Source organism: Bicyclus anynana, chromosome 1 (assembly GCF_947172395.1).
Source record: "Bicyclus anynana chromosome 1, ilBicAnyn1.1, whole genome shotgun sequence".
In the NCBI taxonomy this organism is placed as follows: Eukaryota; Metazoa; Arthropoda; class Insecta; order Lepidoptera; family Nymphalidae; genus Bicyclus; species Bicyclus anynana.
In genome coordinates, this window is record NC_069083.1 from 18668772 (window position 1) to 18690552 (window position 21781).

Below are 21781 nucleotides of genomic sequence, written 5' to 3' on the forward strand. Positions count from 1 at the left end.
TTCTCTATCTACAATCGCTAACCCTTTGAAAAATTAAAAATGAATGAGTTCAACATATCCGATTGGTAGGTTGCTCCCGTGGCCGATAATAACGAATTTGGTTAACTTATTTTTTTAGTTTTTGAATCATTAGCGATTGTGGAAAGAGAACCGACGAAGAGATGGCAAGCGTATGGCTAGAGGACCAGATAAACAAAGGGGACAAGAGAAGTAATAAAATACTCACCGCTTAAGTTGTATTTCATATATATTTTATCAATTCTATAACCGCTTTTGAATTTTAAAATCGTTAAAAAAAGTGAATACACAAAAAAAAATCATTTTCATTAATATTTTTATTAAATAATCTCATTATCTTTGGTTCTCTCAATTAATATTATAATACTTACAACCCAAAACGCACCAAACTTATATTACGTATCATCACGAAGAAGTTTTTCTTTATTATAATATAATATTAACATTTATTCACATTGCATATAGGATAAGATTGTTACACACGAATAAGATATGTATTCAAATAAATAATGAAGCTTCTTAAATATTTATTTCTATCAGACCATCGCGTCTCCTCTGCGTAGAATTTGATTTTTAGAAATATTATTTGATTTTTAGAATTGAAACTTTGTCCATTTCAAATTCAAGAATTTGGCATCCCATACAAATTCTAGAATTTGAAACTTTATGGCAATAAAGAATAAATTATAATTAAAAATATAATTCAGTGAGCTTTTTAATATGCTGTAAGCCGTTATTATGCAGCTTTTAAGTGCCTCACAATTGCAAAATTAAATTTTAATTTCAATCCGATTAATTTAATTTGGTTTATACTTAAGCGGTACAATAAATAAATATTTATTGAATAAAGTAGAATGCACCGCATATATTGAAACTGGTAGTGTAAAATTTAAAATAAATCTTCTTTAATAGTAGGTAGATTTATTTTAAACTAGCTGACGCTCCGCGGTTTCACCCGCGTGGTTCTCGTTCCCGTATGAATATGGGGATAATATATAGCCTATAGCCTTCCTCGATAAATGGCTGTCTAACACTGAAAGAATTTTTCTAATCGGACCAGTAGTTCCTGAGATTGCGTGTTCAATCAAACAACCAAACAAACAAACAAACAAACTCTTCAGCTTTATAATATTTAGTCAATACAAATATTCAACATAGGAAAGATTTTTCGTTTATTTGTAGCGTACAGGCACCAAAACCACTAAACTGATTTTAGAAATTCTTTCACTGATGGAAAGCTGCATTATCAGCAGGTAACAGACTATATTTTATGTCATCTTGTGGGATCCGGAAACTACGCGGACGAAACGGTGTGTTGATATTTTCATGATAATCTTAATCGTGTGTATTGATCTTATATAAAGCTTTAATAGTTAGGTATATTAAATGAGTATTTACAATATCGATTGTCACTAATTGTCTTTCATTATGTAACCCTTTAATTTTATAGAAACTGCAAACGCACCTAATAAAAAATAGTGTAAAATTGTTTGAATGAATCTTTAAAATGTGTTTCCACTTTTAAAATACGAGTAGGTTTTGTCCTTTTCTAACCTTCCTAGAAACTACAATTAAATTTCCTTAAAAAAAGAAGTATTTACGGCAATAAAGAAATATTTTAATATATAGTTTTAGTTTGAGAGCTGCTTGTATACTGCTATTTTCCAGTATGAATACAACTTTTTATAGGACCAGACCAGTATGATATTATTCTAAAAAATTGCATTTGTAGTAAAATCTTTTGGAAATTTAAATAGAAATTTATAACTATTAGTAAACTCATGAAACATCTCATCATAACATATGTATCTACTACAGTCCATCACATAATCATTGGCATAGTTCTTTAATAAGAACATATTAACACATACATAATTATACATATACAACATACCATTCTTATAATTATATCATATAACAAAATTTAATAATAATTCAACATCGCAAAATTATAACAAATATCATATAGATAACAGATTTACATATATTTTTAAATGTATTACAATTACTTACAAAGACTTAATTTTTGGAAGAACTGCATGAATAGCTATTTCGAAAGAACGACTTAAGACGACAGTATTTATTTGAGTAGGTAATTGAGTAAATCTTTAAATTAGTTTCGAACTTGTCAGCGAAAATTTCATGAAACCAGTTTAAAACTGGGATGCAAAATTAGTATCCCTTAACCGGGGATAAAACTGTTATCCGACGTGCCAGGAACCCGACAACCAAGCAATCACAACTTAAGCACAACTTCCCAGCGAAATTCTCAAGTCATTTATTTACATTTCGAGCAGATCAAATTTTATTTACAGTTAAAATATTCGAAGGAAGTAACTCTTGATATGCATGTTTATAACTATAAGAACTTTTTTAATGTTAAAAATTCCCGTAACTAGTTTTAATAACTATAAATCACAGTACAGACTAGCATTTACAAAATAATAATACTTAACAGACTTAACAAAACAATTTTTAGATGATTTCGATTCAAATTGGAAATATCAATTTGTTAAAATGTCTCAGAAAAGCTGTGGATAAGTTTTATGTCAATAAAAGGTCTATAAAAGTCACATTTTATTCATGTGGATTAAGACAATAATAATAAAAGAAGCCAATGGCGCATCCAAGGATTTAAATCTTTCATTTTACTCACAAAAACATTTAGTCATCTAAGAATTCACAGGAAAAACTTTCGCAGTAAACCTGTCTCAATGCACATTTATTTTCTTTAAACTACCCAAGTTTTCTACTGCAGATTTAAAACGGCAATAGTTCTTCTTGAAAAACTTGTGAAACAAGTTTCAAATGTACCTGTAATTAAAAGTTTCAGCTAAGTAAATTTGTTTATGTTACAAATCAATTTCAAAGTCTGTTTGCTAACCGGGTTTTAGCAATATACTCACTTTGATCAACAAGTTATTTATTACGTAATTTAAGAGAAAATCATCTAAATATTGTTTTGGATTTTCGTGGAATGTAAGTACAGTCTTCATTTACAGTGTACTAAACCGTCACTTCCTCAGTAAAACGACTTTTGTCGTCTAAATTAATAACAATGGCATGAGTCCTCGCATGGCCAGACCTGACGCCTTTGACAGTCTCTGTACTACTTGGACTGGACCTCACTTCACTTCTATCACTCTTGCCGATACCATTTTTAATGGCTACTTCAGGCGGACGTATGTCACTACAGCCAGCTTCACCTGATATTTTGAAAACACCATTCTGTTTTTCTTCTTTTGTTTCAACTTCCTCGTTCAAATCTGTTCTTTTCTTTGGAGAGTCTGTCGTCACATCTGTTTGGCTTTGTTCTGCATTGCTATTCTCCGTGCTTTTAGCTAGAGTGAAGTTTTTCTGTTTATACGCTGGAGGGGCTTCGAATGGAAGATCTCTGCCACTGCTGCTCGATTCTTCTCCCGGTGTCACAGTACACATGAGCTTTCCTGCCACTGCGCTGAACACAGTGTTTAGTTTGAGTGGCGCTGAATCTGTAGAACCTTGGTTTCGTTCGTGTAAAGTTGCTGCGTCTTGCATGGCAGCTATTATCTTCGAAAGATGAGCACCTGATCCGCACCTTTCTCTGAGCTTCTCTAGCTGGTTACAAATTTTTTTGAACTCCTCCTATAACAATAATAGTTCAAAATTGACTGGAGGTTCTACTACAATTGGTTTTTATTTCAGCAAGTTAATGAAAATACTTGAGATAAGTTTATAACTTAATAGTATTCAGCTACTTTGGTTACATGATAAACGAATTGGAATAGCAAATCTCTTTTTAATTCATATTTTGCTTCACTACCACAGGAAGTCTATTTACTCAACGTGTTTAAAAAATTACATATTGTAAAAAGGTTATTGTTTTTTTATTTTGATTTGCAAGTAAAGCGTGTCTTTAAGTTTTTTTTTTGTAATTAATATATTTTTTCTGATTTTTTAGTTTGTTAAATGTTTAGAAATGTTATTAGGCTGGGTCCCTACCCAGCCTAATAACATTTCAACAACAACGACCCTTCTCGTTTTGTCTTGCCATCAATCCTTAAGTCAAGGTCAAATAAGTTTACTAGGGTTACATTCACATGTATTACGAGTTATTACTTATTAGTTGCATTAAGATTTAGGTACATACAAGTGAAACTAATGTAGCATTAAAAAAAACTAACCTCCAAATCTCTTTCAGTCATGTTGTCACAAAAGTGTGCGGTACGATTAGTTGTCATGGTGTAGGTAGAGTCAGCTGGTCGAGATCTGAACTTGGTTTTCTCCCTTTCGTCCTTCCCTTGACCTTTGAACACCATGTATGCCTGAGGGTAAACACAGTATTAATGCTAAGGATCAACAACGATGATTGATTGATGTTTAGCTTGGGTAATGTATTACTAATTAAGATTTATAGTGAGTGTATACTTTATACACATTCAGCTTGTAAATAGCTATCTAATATCTGGCGCACATGACTACGTGTGGCGTTTCTTACTGTCAAACTGATATTGAATTTGTGAGCATGGGATGGTACGTGATCCGGTATAAGAAATGTATACCCTCATCTGTTGTTTATTTGGGATAAGTTATAAATTATAGAAAATATTAACATTGACACATTGCAAATAGGTTGCTTGGTAAAATTGCGGCCGGATAATATTAAAATTGCGGCCGGATAAATTTTTTTTTTTTTATTTAATCTACTTCCCTCATATGGTGATTTCAAAAAAAATGTACACTAGGTATAAAATATACTGTACTGTACAAAATTTAAAAAAGGTATAGGTTGCCTACAGTTGCAGTGTGAAAACACGGCAACTGTAGGGTTGCCAGATATAAACAGTTGAGTATTTTTTTTAAACACCCTCATCAGTTATTTAATCGTCTAATATATCAAATGAAAGCTTATTTTATGCTTAATGCATAACTAAAACTTTATTAAGTTACCTTTGATCTAGTTCATGATTTCCTAGATTTTGTATGAAAATTGTGCCTGGCCGCAATTTATGTAGACAACCTATTTCCAATTTCCTAGGTAGTGTAAATAGTTGTACTATTCTGAGATTATTATCTATCATTTATTTCTTATCACTATCAAATAACAGATGAGGGTATATATTTCTAACACTTGATCAGAGACCATGAACAATAGTCGCAAATTAAATACCACGTGCACTTGTTGCGTTTCAGGAATAGTTGTCAAGATAAATAAATTAGGTATATCACAATTGCTGCGCATCATCTGGTGAACTCTGGTCTCGGTCTCGGTAAAAAGTCACAAACATTTAAGGTCAATTATTCTCACGTTTCTGAAAAGCAAACGGCAGTTCCCACGCGGCATACTATACAAGTCATGTACGCAGTGACCAACACACGATCAATTATAGTCGTGGGTGCTACAGAAACGTGAGAATAATTGACCGTTTGTGGCTAGCATTTGAGGATCTTTGAATTCGGTTACAACTAAATCATATTGTAATGCTATTATTTTAATTTCTGATTCCCTTTTTGTAGAAGATACTGGCATTATAATAACAATAACTATGCAAAACAATACCTATTAAATGTTGAAAATAGTGTTCCGTATACCTTTATACAGGGTGATTCGGTCTTTAGTGCGGATATTTTTTTTCGTGGTTCTGTATCATTAATAGAATATAAATCTACAAACAGTTCGATACATTTTATGTAATTTTTTTTTTAATTTATGTCTCTAAAATAACAAAATAATGTACATATTATTACTAAACAAGATATATTCAGCTTAAAAGTGATCTGGTGACGTCCTTTAGGTATCAAACGAAAATAAAATAAACGCACAATAGGGTGACCCTAAAATTCTGTGCAAAAGTAAATAACTTTAGCTAACGATAATTTTGTTATTTTTGAGTTAAAAAAAAAAGAAAAAATACGTGATCATTAAATTTTGTTTATGTACAAAATATAAAAATATCCGCACTAAAAAAATTTTCTTCCTGTATATGCCTAGTGATATTTGAAATGGAATTGTGTAGCAATTTATCAATATCGTCTACTTTGTATGCAGATTTTCTAAATATGATTTATGGTTTAGTTAGGAGCATTCATGCCTATAGTGTTTGAAGTGCCTATTTATCTTTGGTCCAGTGACTACTTTATCACGAGTTCCTGGATTCGAGCCTTAGGTCGGACTAGGTATAAAATTCTTTCTTAGAAATTTATAGTAAGATTTCTTAAGCCTGGAATTGAAAAGTTGGTGGTGTTACACCTCCGTGCCTCGGAGAGCACGTTAAACCGTAGGTCTCGGTCGTGATCTTCAAGGTGAGTGGTGGGTCCGAGTTCCATATTCCCCTTTCTAATAAGAAGGGGTACTTGCCCTGTGATCATCATCATCATTATCAACCCACATTCGGCTCACTGCTAAGCTCTAGTCTCCTCTCAGAATGAAAGGGCCAATTGATTAGGCCAATAATCCACCATGCTGGCCCAATGCGGATTGGTAGACTTCACACACGCAGAGAATTAAGGAAATTCTCTGGTATGCAGGTCTCCTCACGATGTTTTTCCTTTACCATTTAATACATGTAATGCCCTGTAATGAACTTTTACAATAAGCTGATTATGATGTAATTGTTTGAACATGTAGTCTAAAACTATGTTAAGGCATCACTTACCCGACTACCAAAAATGAAACACAGAAGTAATGTGACAGTAAGCTGCGTGTGGCAGAAGAATATTATGTACAGAAGGTCCGGATTAGCGGGTGATTGTAGAAATAACCTGCGAAAGAAGAACAAGTTTTTAAAAGAGAATCCTTAGCATAAAACAATATCATTCTTCCTCTTTTCTTCTTCTGTTGATGTTTGACAAATTTTCTGGACCTTTCGAAGGTTAATGTTTATTTTCGCCATTATGAAGCATTGTTGTGTTCCAGTACTGACTCTGCCGGTAGGGTGGTAGTTAGCCACTGCCAAAGTCTCCCGACAAGCAGACCTGGACCAATGAAGAAAACCTCAATCAGCACTCAATCGCAATCGCAATCCAGGACCTTCGTTATGTAAATTCACCACGCATACCTCGGCACAAAAGCCGGCGAAATACTTTTGAATTCTTCGATTCGATAGATATTAGTCATTTCACTCAATTTGTGTCAAAAATGGCCTGTGTGCCGTTATTTTATGAAGGGTGACCAATAGTCAGCCTATGCTTCTACCATACGTACTCGTAAGTACAATAAACCAATAATTATATATATTTTTTCTTTCTTTCAATAGGCTAGTTGACACTTTTTTTCAAATTTTAAGACCATTTGAAAAAAAATGTCAACTAGCTTGTTGTCATTCTTCTGGCTTGAATAAAAATCATCATATTTTTTGAAACGTGAATACATAAAAATTTCAATATTTAATATTTTTTTTGACAATACGAGCCAAAACGTCTTTATGACGACACAAAATGAACGACAGCGTTTCTGACGTTTGGAAAAATTTATGAAATACATAATTTTTAAATAAAGTTTTCTAGGAAATTCTTAACTTCTATTAATTAATATCGATATATTTCGGACTCTTATTCCATACTATACGAAATTAATTATATTAAATTTGAAATGAGTAAACTAATATAGAGTTTGGGCTGTAGTGGCTTTGGCAGGTATCAGGTTTTAAATATCTCTTTCTCTCTCATGTTATTATTAAATATAGGTTTAACCGAGTCATTGGTATTAATTATCACGAGTAACTCAGCTGAATCTATTGAATTAACTAAACCACAGAACTTAATGTACCTAAAGCGATAAAGCTAACGATTAAAATTAAACTGGATAATATTGAAATAACTCAGCTGAATTTATTGATATATTAAATAAATTCAGCTGAGTTATTTCAATATTATCCAGTTTAATTTTAAACGTAATACCCCGAATTGAGATTATCCTTCACTGACTAATTTCCACTCAGGTAAACTCCTCAAGACTTAATAGACTGTGCTTTAACTATGCCATTTAAAACTTTGCAGCATCAGCCTTGCTCATCAGTTACGTCTTAGACAAAGCCCAGCTGCAGTACAATACAATACTTAAGCCGAGTTATGACGCTGGGTAGAGGCTAGGGTTGCCAACATTATTTTGGACTGATGTATGGTATTTTGTGGAATATACATAATATATAGCACCTACATAAAGAAAAATAATGTATTTATTATGGAAAATGCAAAGAAAAGATGGAACACAGGTATATTTGCTACTTATTTTTTTTTTATAAAATCTGAAAGAATTTACTGGCAAGGTATTTTTTTATATTTTTTTTCTCTAAAGCAAAAGTGTCACATTTAATACATTTGTTTTTTAACCTAATCAAATACGATAAGTACAAATATTATTAACTGGTTCTTTTAAAGTTCGGAGCACAATAATATAGATGAGAGTAAGTTGCGTATGATGCTAAGTCATCAATTAAAAGTTAAGGAAAGGGCACATTTTTGTTTCGTGCCATATTTTTCTCCAAAAGTATATAGTACGAACTCCTGAAATACAGAACTATATATTTAATTGTTTATTCATTTGTATGGAACCCACTTACATTTATTAGGATAGTACACAGTTATTAAGTGTACATCACAGCAAAAAATTAAACAAAATCGCAAAAATGAATTACTCAAAAAAAAAGAAACAATAATAATGATACGGGTGTTTTAGTACGATTGGCAACCCTAGTGGTAGCATCTGTTACTTGCCGCGACTCTGTTGTGGGATCTTAAGTAAATCATAAAGTTATAAGGTAGAGATTTATCTGGCAACTTCCGAGATGTATCCCGTATGTTGTGTGGCTTACAGGATTTATAGCAGCGCCGGTGAGATGAAGGAAATATAGCTGATATTAATTGGAGTTTACTACAAAACGATCAATTTTATGCGGAAAGCAAATTACTTGTATGTAGAGAATTGTATTTTAATAAACGTAAAATCAGTGTTAGAAAAAGTTTGTAAATAATAATACTTAATAATTGCTTCTGACCGGACGAAACTAGGCCGCTAGTGATTGTTCCAAACAACGATATTTAATACTAAATTTTAAGATAGATAGATATGTTACGTGCCTACTAAATCACCGCAAAACGTGATCCGAGCTCAGCTATTCCACTGAACGCACCCATCTACAATAATTTTGTATTTACTTACATAATACAGGATGCTCGGGAGTATTTCCCATAACTTCAAGGTGTTGGCAAGTCCACTTATACGAGCCGAACTGCATAAGTATGTTTTCATATAAAGTATTCGTAATTCAAATAATTCCGACTATCCATTTAACACACGCCTTTGGGTAAAATGAAAAGAAATATTTTTTTATGCAATGACAGTACTAGACTACATTTTTGACAAGAGCAAAAATTTTGCACCTCTGTGGTGCAGTGATTTTCTTGATTACTTCAGGACAGGCATTTGCACACATAGTGGTATGGATGCAGACTTTGATATCGACTCGCACTCCGCACTTCACTAATTAGCTACTTCATAATATTTATCAATGAATAAATTTCGCTACGTCATTATTATAAGGATCCATTTAAAAGGGACACATTTTAAGATATATTTACAACATAAACATTAATTACCCCGAAAATATTCAATTTAGAACACATGTTTCTTGGACATATTTAATTAATTTTCCTTAAAGAATATAACCCTAGAGTTACGGAAAATACTCCCGAGCATGCTGTATACTCGTATTTAGAATAGAATAGTATAGAAATCATTTAAATTTAATCAATAAGTCAAACAAAAATAATTATATCACTAAAAAAATAAAACAAAATACAGTTAAAATACAGTAGTGTAATCTCAGAAGAACAAAAAATTTAATCTCAAAAGCTAGCAAACACAAAAAAAAAAGAAAAATTAAAAAAAAGAAAACATTATAGAATTGATTGTTTATTATTAATTAATAATTGCCACAGTCTGTTTTTTAGCAATCTAACAAATACAAACGAAATATTTTAGATTTTACCTCCCGAATAGGGGATGTTGTTCAATTTATGTATAGTTTTTACACTTCCTGAAAACACATTTCGACATTGAAGACAATATTTAGGTATTATTTGTTTAAATAACTTTCGTTTTTTACCTAACAAGCTACAAAATGAAATTAAGACAATGAGACTAATTTGTCCGTAAAAAAATTAGACAGGTTTCAACATGCTAGCGCCATATCTTCTAGTATAAATATAGTTGGTTCCAAAAGCATAATGCTCTACCTACAATTCATTTCTAAACAACCCCCAGATAATATACATAGACAAACTATCATTTTACTACATACAGTATTCAAAGGCTTCATTACTGGACCACTCTCCGAAAATAGAGATCGGAGACCTTCGCCCAATTATTGTGAGTGTTCGGGCTAGTTTAGATTAGATTAGTTTTGCATTCTAGAGGAATTGCAAACACCTCGCCACCCTCGGGAATCGCAACACAAACTAACTACTATAACTTTTGTGTCAGCGATTAAAGGTCATACACAAATCGTAGCTCGAGGGACTGATACCCAGACAAACCTCATTGTATGAACGCTGAAAGGAGAAACCCAGTCTCCATACAAACTCGGGCCCAAATTATTCGAATACAGAGCTGAAAATTGGTCATAGATTAGAACAATTAAGGAGAACTCATCAAAATAATGAAAACAGCTTGTTTTTTCTGTTGGCGAATATTATTTCGGCTATGATTCTAATGGAGTAATCTTGTAAAATATACAAGAATTTTAGTACTCTTTTAATTTCTGTATCGCTCTGAAAAGTGGGCCCAATCGGGATATCTCCTTTTTCAGTCCACGCTCCCACCATAGGTACTAGAAAGTACGGTAGTCAATTATGGAATTTGGATCGTGGTGGCTTTAGAAGGTTTCAAGGTTCCAGTTCCTCAATTATTGCGATTACTCGCGGGCGTCCTCTTGTTGGACGCCCGCGACTTCGTCCGCGTGGAATTTAGTTTTTCACAAATCCCTCGGGAACCAAGGATTTTTTCGGGATAAAAAGCCTATTAGCCTATGTGTTAACCCAGACTATATTCTATCTCTACGTCAAATTTTAGGTGATTTGGTTCAGTAGTCGCGGCGTGAAAGAGTAACAAAAATTCATACCATCAGTTTTTCGCAAATTTTGGGAAACAATAGATTTTTTCGGGAGAAAGAGTAGCCTATGTGTTAATCCAGAGTAAAATCTATTTCTATTACATATATCAAGCCAAGTCGATTCAGTAGTTGCAGCGTTAAAGAGTAACAAACATACAAACTTTCGCGTTTATAATATTAGTAGGATTACCATACTATAAAATTGCAGAATAATTGTGAACTTCTACACAAAGTATATAATATTACAAAATACAAAAAAAAATATATACAAAACTGCAAGCGCAATGTTATTTCAGAGAGCCGTGATAGCCCAGTGTATATGACCTCTGCCTCCGATTCCGGAGAGTGTGGGTTCGAATCCGGTCCGGGGAAACCTCCAACTTTTCAGTTGTGTGCATTTTACTCGGTCTTGTTTTCAAACGGTGAAGGAAAATATCGTGAGGAAACCTGCATACCAGAGAATTTTCTTAATTCTCTGCGTGTGTGAAGTCTGCCAATCCGCATTGGGCCAGCGTGGTGGACTATTGGCCTAACCCCTCTCATTCTGAGAGGAGACTCGAGCTCAGCAGTGAGGCGAATATGGGTTGATAACGAACGAATGTTATTTCACACATATTCGTAATTTTTCGTCATTTCATTTCACAGCAATAAAACTCAAAGTAATTTGAGCTTATGGTACTTGAAAAATAATACATGAAAGCATGTTGCCAGTTGGCACTCACTATTAATTAAGTCAGCTTTAATTACCAATTTGCTTTTGAGGCTCAATTTACGGCCTGATGTTTTCGTTTAATTTAATTTAATATGGGTTCAATTTGAAATAACTATTTAATTAGTGAAAATAACATGCAGCTCATTCTAGTAAATACGACTGATAGAAACTGTTTGGAAGCAAACAGTTTTGGTTAGGCACCTCGCGCACCAAGCGACAATGGCTACAGCTAGGCAACTTCATTCGTAACACTCCCGCGCAGGCTGTGTAGCGATGAATGAAAACCCCACGACTTAACACGCCACTTTCGCGCACGCACGATTTCACACAGTCTTTCCCCTATCGCCCGCATATCATGGGAGTGTTATCAATGAACTTGCCAGACTAAACGACGAGTGGCCACAATGATTAGCCGCTCTAGCCATGTTAAATATCGATTCTTGTTCTACAATCGCTAACGCTTAGAAAATTCAAAATGTATGGCAATGATATATTATGTGAGTAATAGGTTGATCATGTGACTGTTTGATAATGAAGGCCTCTGTAGCGCTGTGGATTTACAAGACGGATGTCCTGAGTTCGACCTCGAGAGGGAGGCTTCAGCCGTGGCTAGCTGCCACACTACTGGCAAAGACGTACCGCCAAGCGATATGGACACTGGCCAACTGGGCGCAAACAGGGCTGGCACGACTAGTCGTTGCTAATAAGCTACGTATGGTTTGCTATGAGCGCTCGCATACTAGTGCTGTGACGGCGAATATGGCCTGGGTAGCTAGTGTTGCTTGGACAGCTCGTGAGTGAAGCCCGACAATCGCCCCAAAAGGGAACGGCCCGGCAATTTACTTATATTTGAAAAAAAAATTGATAATTCTACTTTAATAATGAAATCATTTTTAATTCATCTTTAATTTGTCCCCAACGGGGGCAAGCTAAGATCATTGACCATACACACCCTGAGCATTATAATATTTTTTGAAGACATAAATTGAAGGTTTGTTTGTTCGTTTTCTTGTTTGTTAACCTTGTTGGTAACAGAAAATATTTCGTCGCTTTGGTTCACCGGCGAACATTTTGCCCTTGAGTGATAAAAAAATATATTTTTCTTCAAGAAACATACTTTTATTAAGCCAATTATTTAACCAGATCCGTATTTATATATCATAGTATCATCCCCATATACTTTTATACGGGGGTATATCTGGGTTACCTGGGCCGACGTTGTATGGACCGATCAACCACTGCAATTGTGACCACGGACAAAAACTAGTCGTAGCTGTGATCGCCTACTGCTCGATTTACCTTGGGCCCATCTAATGCCGGATATACTCTTGTATAATTCGCCCGATCCGATTACTGTATCCATATCGCTGGTGCGTATAACGTAGGTATATACGAACGGGTGTGATACAACCGTATCCGTATCGCTAATGCGTATAACGTAGATATATGTGGATTTGTGTGCCGATACGCGGACTCGATATGCCGTTTAGATACAGTAATATTTTATTAAGTTACTAGCAGATGCCGCGCGGATTCACCCGCGTGGTTCCCGTTCCCATAGGAATACGGGGATAATATATAGCCTATAGCCTTCCTCGATACATGGGCTATCTAACACTGAAAGAATTTTTCAAATGGGACCAGTAGTTCCTGAGATTAGCATGTTCAAACAAACTCTACAACTTTATAATAATAGTCCATATATACTAATTGCCCGTGATCACGTAAATGTTCTAAAAATCGCCGCCATGGTGTAGGTGTTTAATTCATTACATGTTGCCTGCTATAGCTTGGCAAGTTCATTGATGATACCATACCCATGATGCGCAGGTGTAAAGTCGTGCGCGCAGGACAGAGGGGAAATGCTACGCGTGTATGAAGTCGTGCGCGCGGGGCATCTCTACCCTCCCGGCCCTCGCGGATCATCGGGAGTTGTACGAACGAATTTGCCAAGCTATAGACAATGTTTTTTGATTTAATTTTATGCTTGCTCATACAGAGAGTAATACTACCGGTTTCGGCTTAATAGAAAACATTTACCATAGTTTAAAATTGAAATACTTTTCATTTAGAGCACTTGAACTTTATAATTAAACGAGTAAATAGCGATGAATTCACGAACATATTAAATTCCCGCCAACACACCGAGAGCCTGTGTTTGCCAGACATTCGGTATTTTATAATTATAAAACACAGAGTAGTTAAAGATGATACAGAGAGAGTCTGTACAAGCGGCGTGGTGAAGCCGGTGAAACCCATAAAAAACAAACGTCACGCGTCTTCTTGACATCATATGGCATATACAATTTTTCACAATTTATATTTCAAAATTTAACACTAACAACAATAACGCAAATAATAAATAATTATTACCAATAAAAAAGTAGGTACTCCATCTTATTTCTCTAGTTTTTGTGAAGTACAACAGAACAGTTTTTAAAATATTTAATAACATAAGACGCCATTTTTCTTGAATGATATAAAAATTACTGATGCGACGCTTCGTGTAGTACTGACTCGAGAATGTATTCGTTTTATTTAGAGTGGCTACGACACCGTTTGTTCCGTGCGCTGCATCTGCCTATATAATCTGTGTTATAAAAGCTGAAAGCTTGTCAGAAAGTATGACTTCTACAAGCACGGTCGGCAACAATAGAGTTTGGACCCTGGTGGTTTTGGACGGTAGTTGGTTTCAAGGGTCTAGAAAAGCCGTATTACATATTTTTCATTACTAGCTTCGTGGCAATACTTCGAAAATATCATCAAAGAGCAAACATGTAAGGCTCTCTAGTGATGAGTTTCCACAGGGACATGATTTCTCATGATATTCCATAAAAATCAAAATAAAAATTATTATAAAAAAAAAATATTTTTGGACAAGGAGAATCTTAAAATCTGCATCGAAGTAGTCACCATGGTCTAAATTCCATAGTTGCTTATCGTAATTAAGCGTTAAGTTACGGCAGGAGCATGAGGTGACAAACCTTCGGTTTTGTAAAATGAAGAGGATGTGGCCATTGCAGGCCATTTATTTTTAGGCAATTATGAAGCAGGCGTTGTCAGAAAGAGGATAAAATTTGCGGAAAATCCCTGATCGAAAAGACAAGCACGGGGATTTTACATTATAAAGCAAATTAGAATTCGCAAGGGTCGTTAAGCTGTCACTTCCTTTTCAATTTCGGCTGAAATTCAGCATAAATTATACACGGCTGCAGTCAGTCTTTTGTGGTACAGTCCATAGTGGAATTTGCACGAATTTGCAAAAATTAATAATTTAACACACCACCACTTCGGTTAGTAATAGAAAATAGCACCTACTTCATAATACTGCTTTGGTTAGTAATAGAAAATAGCACCTACTTCATAATACTGCTTTGGTTAGTAATAGAAAATAATACTTTGGGTGACTGAGCTTCGTGTTTTGCTTTTGTTTATAATGGAAACCTATTTAGATAAAGTTTTTCGCAGAAGACGAACAAACAGAAGGACAAAAAGAGGTACGGTACCCTTTAAAAGATCTTACTGTTGATTGGGTGATACTAAATAAGTAGCTGTTTAGCAGCTAATAAATCTGTGAACCTTGGTAGTCCAGTGAATATGACCTCTGCCTCCGACTCTGGAGGGTGTAGGTTCGAATCCGGTCCGGAGCGTGCAGATCCAACTTTTTAGTTTTGTGCATTTTAAGAAGTATCTCAAACGGTGAAGGAAAAACATCGTGAGGAAATCAAATACCTGAGAATTCTCTTAATACTCTGCGTGTGTGAAGTCTACCAATCCGTGGCAGCGTGGTGGACTATTTGGCCTAGCCCCTTTTATTCTGACATGAGATTCGAGCTCAGCAGAGAGCCGAATATGGGTTGGAAATGAAAATGATGATGATGAATGTAATAGCTACCTACATCATCTCGGCCTTGGAAGGCAGTATAATAGTGATTTTGTTCTTAATTACTATTTTCTTACATGTTATATTCACAAATGGTGAAATCGATACCAAAAGTGAAACTTATTCAAGCATTATACCTCACCTCATCAATACCTAGTATTTATGTCTAAAATAATATTCAGGCGCAGACGAAGGCACTGTTTGTTTATTTTACCTAAATACAAGTACAATTTCGTTATATCAAAGGGAAATTATAATTGCTTTTGTTATCAAAATTCATAAATTAAAATACATTTGAATTAAAAAGAACTAAAATGTAAATGGCAAATTTGAACAGGGCAAAGGTTTTATAGAGAAACGTTTTTATTTCGGTGGGCGGATTAAAAACCGCCTTTGAATGTACAAATATTAGGTAGTACATATGGCTTTAGTACATTTTTTCTAACGTTTGATTTGAACAAATTGTCTACAAATTTATCTAAATCTAAATATTTATTAAAAGTACAGAATCCTTATCCTCTATTTTAAAGCTATAATGCAAAAAGGGGTATTATAAGATTGATGTGTTAGTCTGTATGTCGCAGGTGAACGTAAAGAAAGTTGATTTTTCATCGACTCAGAGATGTTTTATAAAAATCGGTTTAGCTGTTTAGAAGATATAGGAATGAAAATGCGGAATCTGTTATTTTCAAATACCTATACCCGAGTTCGGTAGGTAACAAATTAAAGAGCATAATGTGCACATCACAAAACGAATGAAAGTGAAAATCTTGAAAGTGTAGTACTTAGTTATATATAGCTATAAATATAAATATATTATAGGACTTTCGAATGTTTTTATTTATTTTGACTGTGATATAGATAAAAGGCAGGTTGTAGGGCGTAAAACTATAATTTATGGAATCAATAACTTTAGGACATAAAATTTGTATTCAACCAAATCCATAAAAATCCAATAACAAAGAAGATCAGCTATGAGGAAACGTATGGGGAAAACTGTCACGTTTGTTTCCTACCAACATATTATAAACAATCCAATAGTATGACAAAACTTATATCTACGGCCGACTTTATTAAATACTGATCCAATTTGTACAGGAGTTTCTTTTTTTAAACGCATGAATATAATTCAGGAAGGTTTTTATATAGTAGGTATATTGGAGGCGGTGCGTTTATCTTTTAAAAAGTATTTGTATTCAATGGAGAGTTAGCTGCGATCTCATCTAATGTTAGGGTTATGTGCAAGACGATGGACCAAGGCGCGTTTGGAACACTCGTAATTTTAATTTTAAGTTTTCGAATGATTATTATCACCATTATCTTAAGTTTGATATGTTGATAATAACCTTTTTCTTTGAAAGTCTTGTAAACTAAGCCTATTTGATATAAATGAATTTTGACTTTGACTTTGATGCAATGCCTGCATCTGGTTTCTACGGTATCTCTATCGGAACACGTTCGAATAACATCTTTCTAGTTTAAATCTGGCTCCATAGCCATGTGAACGTTCGTGAACGTCCGCGGGAAGAAATCATCCCGGTTTATATGTAGGTAACGCCAAACGGTCACGGGATAGACGTTATTATTATTTTTTTTTTTATTCTTTACAAATTAGCCCTTGACTACAATCACACCTGATGGTAAGTGATGAGGCAGTCTAAGATGGAAGCGAGCTAATTTGTTAGGAGTAGGATGAAAATCCACACCCCTTTCGGTTTCTACACGGCATCGTACCGGAACGCTAAATCGCTTGGCGGTACGTCTTTGCCGGTAGGGTGGTAACTAGCCACGGCCGAAGCCTCCCACCAGCCAACTAACAATAGAGTTGCTGCGGCTTGCTCCTGCTATTTTCTAAAATGAAACTCTAACGTATAAAACATAAGGTGTATTTTAGAATGAAGACTTCACGAAAGGTATACCGTATTTTGCCACAGTGAACATATATTTTTTGTTAAATACATCGGAGCTACAAATATCATCATTATCAGCATTAACAACCCATATTTGGCTCACTGTTGAGCACGAGTCTCCTTTCAGAATAAGAGGGATTAGGCTTTAGGCCACCACGCTGGCCCAAAGCAGATTGGCAGACTTCACACACGTAGAGGAGAATCAGGAAAATTCTCAAGTATGCAGGTTTCCTCCTTATGTTTTTCCTTCACCGTTTGAGACTCATGATATTCAATTTCTTATAATGCGTAGAACTGAAAAGTTGTAAGTGCATACCCTTGTCCGGGATCGAACCTACGCTCTCCGAATCGAAGGCAGAGTTCATATCCACTGGGCTATGACGGCTCGCTACAAGTATACTTACATAGAAATATTAAGGAAGACAGATAGTAGGAACTCGTTGTAGATGGCCATGGAAATGAACCGGCTCTCGTTGAACTCCGAGGGCGCCTTCCTCACCATGATGCACAGCCGGATGCCCCACATCAGGAAGATCACCTCCACTGGAAACAAACTTACCATAAATCAAATCATCATCAATCAATCAAGTGCCAAAAAAAATCACCAATTAATTTCACCGCGGCTAATTGCCACGGTAACAGATGGGCTGGCTCATTTTTTGTAAGGAATCACCTTGGCTGTTTAATACGGAAATGCATCCAGTTTTCGCGCCACTATTCCACATTGGCATGACTTGTATAATAATTATGAAAAATATATATTAATAATAATAAATTTCTTGTTGACGGACAATGCATTAACAACAAGCATCGACGGTGCTACATTTATCTAAAAACTGTGAATTATAATAAATTGGAAATTATAATACTACAAGAAATAGTAGTCTGAGATGAATATGACGTCAGGTGGCGCGAACTGTTTCCGTAAAGAGTGGGACGTTAGAGAGGGGTACCGATCGATTGGCGGGAAAATGATTTTTTTAAAAAAGAATTAGTACTGTTGAATTTATTGTCGACAATTCTCAGAAGAATCTGCCTTCCGAACCGGTAGTACAGTTTATACAAATAGTCAAAATTGACGTTTCAAATGTTTGTAAACTAAGCCTACTTAAAATAAATGCATTTTGAATTTTAAAACTAGTTTCAAGGATGCTTCGGAAAGCATCCTTAAGAAATGTTGAATCGATGATATTCATTTGAAAAGTCTTTCATTCTAATTCTACATAATGTATTTCCGTAAATAAGCAATAGGTACTTGCATCTTTTCAGCATTAAAATTTTCTATACCTAATGGTTATGGGAACAAAACACGCTACCATTAGTGACATGCATTTCAGAAATGCAAAAATGTACTGCACTGAAAACTCCTTAGAAACCAGTTATTGAATAAGGAATAAATAAGTAAATAGAATTCGACTACTCCTAATTTTTTTTTTAAATTGTCTACGTTAGTTTGGTAGATAGCTAGTTTACGGTCTGTCATCTCGAAATCTCGAAAACCATTTGACGTACAAAGATGAAGTTTAGCAGAGGGGTAGTTTATGGTTAGTAGGTGTCCTCTAAGAACGAATTTTGCGAAAGGGCCGGATTAAGGTGCGTCGCCCGCCCTCAGGAGGTCATTCTAGCAAATAAATGATTTGATTTGATTTGATTTGATTTGATTTGAGGGCGGGCGAAGTCGCGGGCGTCTGCTAGTTCATTATATGAGGTAAAAGTTGCAGTTTATTATCAAGTATCATTAATCAGAATGTATTTTTTATTTCCGCATCCGTTCCCAACGGCTCCATTTATATTTATTACAAACTGAATACCGTAATGACAGTAATAAATCCATTAATTTAAGTATATTTTTGGCAAGCACCCGTTATTACTTATCAAGATACTTGTCATAACAATTCGCATCCATGATTTAAATGTTGACCTGAATGTGGAATATAATTTGTTATTGTAAATATATAAAATTAATTACAAAAAGGGTTTTTCATATTTTGCGACAGGTTTGGTGTCCTCAGGGGATATATGAACCTATTTTATTTTTTTAAGAATAGGTAGTTTTCAGAATGAAAATACCATAAATTATCTGTAGACCTTACTGTAACCACAGAACATACGAGTAGATAAAGTTCCTTCTACTCGTATGTTAGTAGCTTTTACTTCTTAATAAATCCGTAGTAACTTTGTTTCAAAACTGATAGTGCAGGTTTTGAATTAATTACCACCTCACTCTTTCTAATATGATACTATAGATAGAGATATACAGATATATTCAAACTCGTACTGTCAAGTTATCGGTACAAAATAGTACGACTGATGTTATGAAAACGAGCTTTGAATCAAAAACTAATGCAGTTGTTACGAAAGTTATTTAGGTCAAATTATAGTTTTACTCAGTTTAGCTTTGGCAGGGCAAATAGTTTGAAAGTCGATGGACGTTCGGACGATGGTCCGAAGGTGCTGGAATGGAAAATGGAAGTGTTCGTCGACCCCCCTTTAGGTGGAACGAAGACATCAAGTGGGTTGCAGGGAGCTGCTGAAGATCGTTGAAAGTCCATGCAAGAGGCCTATGTCCAGTAGGTATTGTAAATAATATAATGTAAATAGTATGTTCAGCCAGCTATCAACCCATATTCGGCTCACTGCTGAGCTTGAGTCTCCTCTCAGAATGAGAGGGGTTAGGCCAATAGTCCACCACGCTGGCCCAATGCGGATTGGCAGACTTCACACACGCAGAGAATAATTAAGAAAATTCTCTGGTATGCAGGTTTCCTCACGATGCTTTCCTTCACCGTTTGAGACCTGTGATATTTGATTTTTTAAAATGCACACAACTGAAAAGTTGGAGGTGCATGCCCCGGATCGGATTCGAACCTACGCCCTTCGAATCGAAGGCAGAAGTCATATCCACTAGGCTATAACGTCGTGTGTGGTTGTGAGTAGAATAATGGTCAGCGCATGCGTACGACACAGGCGAACGATCGTGTTACACAACCACACACGACGTTATAGCCTAGTGGATATGACCTCTGCCTCCGATTCCGGAGGGTGTGGGTTCGAATCCGGTCCGGGGCATGCACCTCCAACTTTTCAGTTGTGTGCATTTTAAGAAATTAAATATCAAGTGTCTCAATCGGTGAAGGAAAGCATCGTGAGGAAACCTGCATACCAGAGAAATATCTTAATTCTCTGCGTGTGTGATGTCTGCCCATCCGCATTGGGCCAGCGTGGTGGACTATTGGCCTAAACCCTTTCATTCTGGGAGGAGACTCGAGCTCAGCAGTGAGCCGAATATGGGGTGATGACGAAATCTACATATTATTAGGAACAAACAGGAGAGGCGCCATAATTGGATCTCTATTTTACTTCGGGCCGGCGCTGTATATAAGAGGGTAGTACTCACAAGTGGTGAAGGAGTGGTCCCACCAGTCGGTGTTGCAGAGGTAGGCCTTCAGGTCGTCGGTGGTGCGGCCCACGATGACGGCGGGCGGCGCCACCAGCGTGCGGATGCTCAGCAGCACGCACGCCACGCCCACGATGACGCCGATGCGCCGCAGCAGGCACATGTCCGAGATCTTCACCGCCTTCGCCGAGCGCACTTGGAAGATCACCGATATTCTGACAACAATCAAAATTACATCTATATATATAAAAATGAATTGCTGTTCGTTAGTCTCGCTAAAACTCGAGAACGGCTGAGCGGATTTATCTCATCTTGGTCTTGAAATGTTCGTGGAGGTATAGGGAAGGTTTAAAAGGTGAGAAAAATTAGAATAATAGCTAGGAAAACCATAAAATCAACCTTTTTCTATTTCCCATATAAACGTTTGAGTTTTAAGTAGGGGTAGGAGTAGGGTAGGGGTAGAATAGAGGTAGGGTAGGGGTAAGGGTAGGGGAAGGGTAGGGGTAGGGTAGGGGTAGAGTAATATAGAGTAGGGATAGTGAAGAAGTGCACATAAGTCAAAGCGAAGCTTGACCGGGTCCGCTAGTTTAGAATAGAATAGAATAGAAAATATTTTATTTGTTAACACAACATATTGAAGACTTAAATCTAATACACGTCTTGATACTTATAACTATTATTTATAGATTTAAATGTGTTGTACAATAAAATTATCCGACTCAGCTAGAATGTTGCGATATTCTTCTTCTTCGAAATATTCTGCCAGATCCT

General features: G+C 35.5%; 1 protein-coding gene across 1 annotated transcript in view; it reads right to left on the reverse strand.

The window, feature by feature from the left end:
* Positions 1-302: 302 nt before the first annotated feature.
* Positions 303-21781, reverse strand: part of LOC112048363 (probable G-protein coupled receptor 158) — a 175109-nt gene continuing 153630 nt past the window's right edge. The window contains 5 exon segments of the mRNA XM_024085862.2: positions 303-3642; positions 4182-4322; positions 6654-6759; positions 18018-18156; positions 21011-21225. Coding sequence (XP_023941630.2) covers positions 3025-3642; positions 4182-4322; positions 6654-6759; positions 18018-18156; positions 21011-21225 — 1219 coding nt within the window. The 3' untranslated portion in view covers positions 303-3024.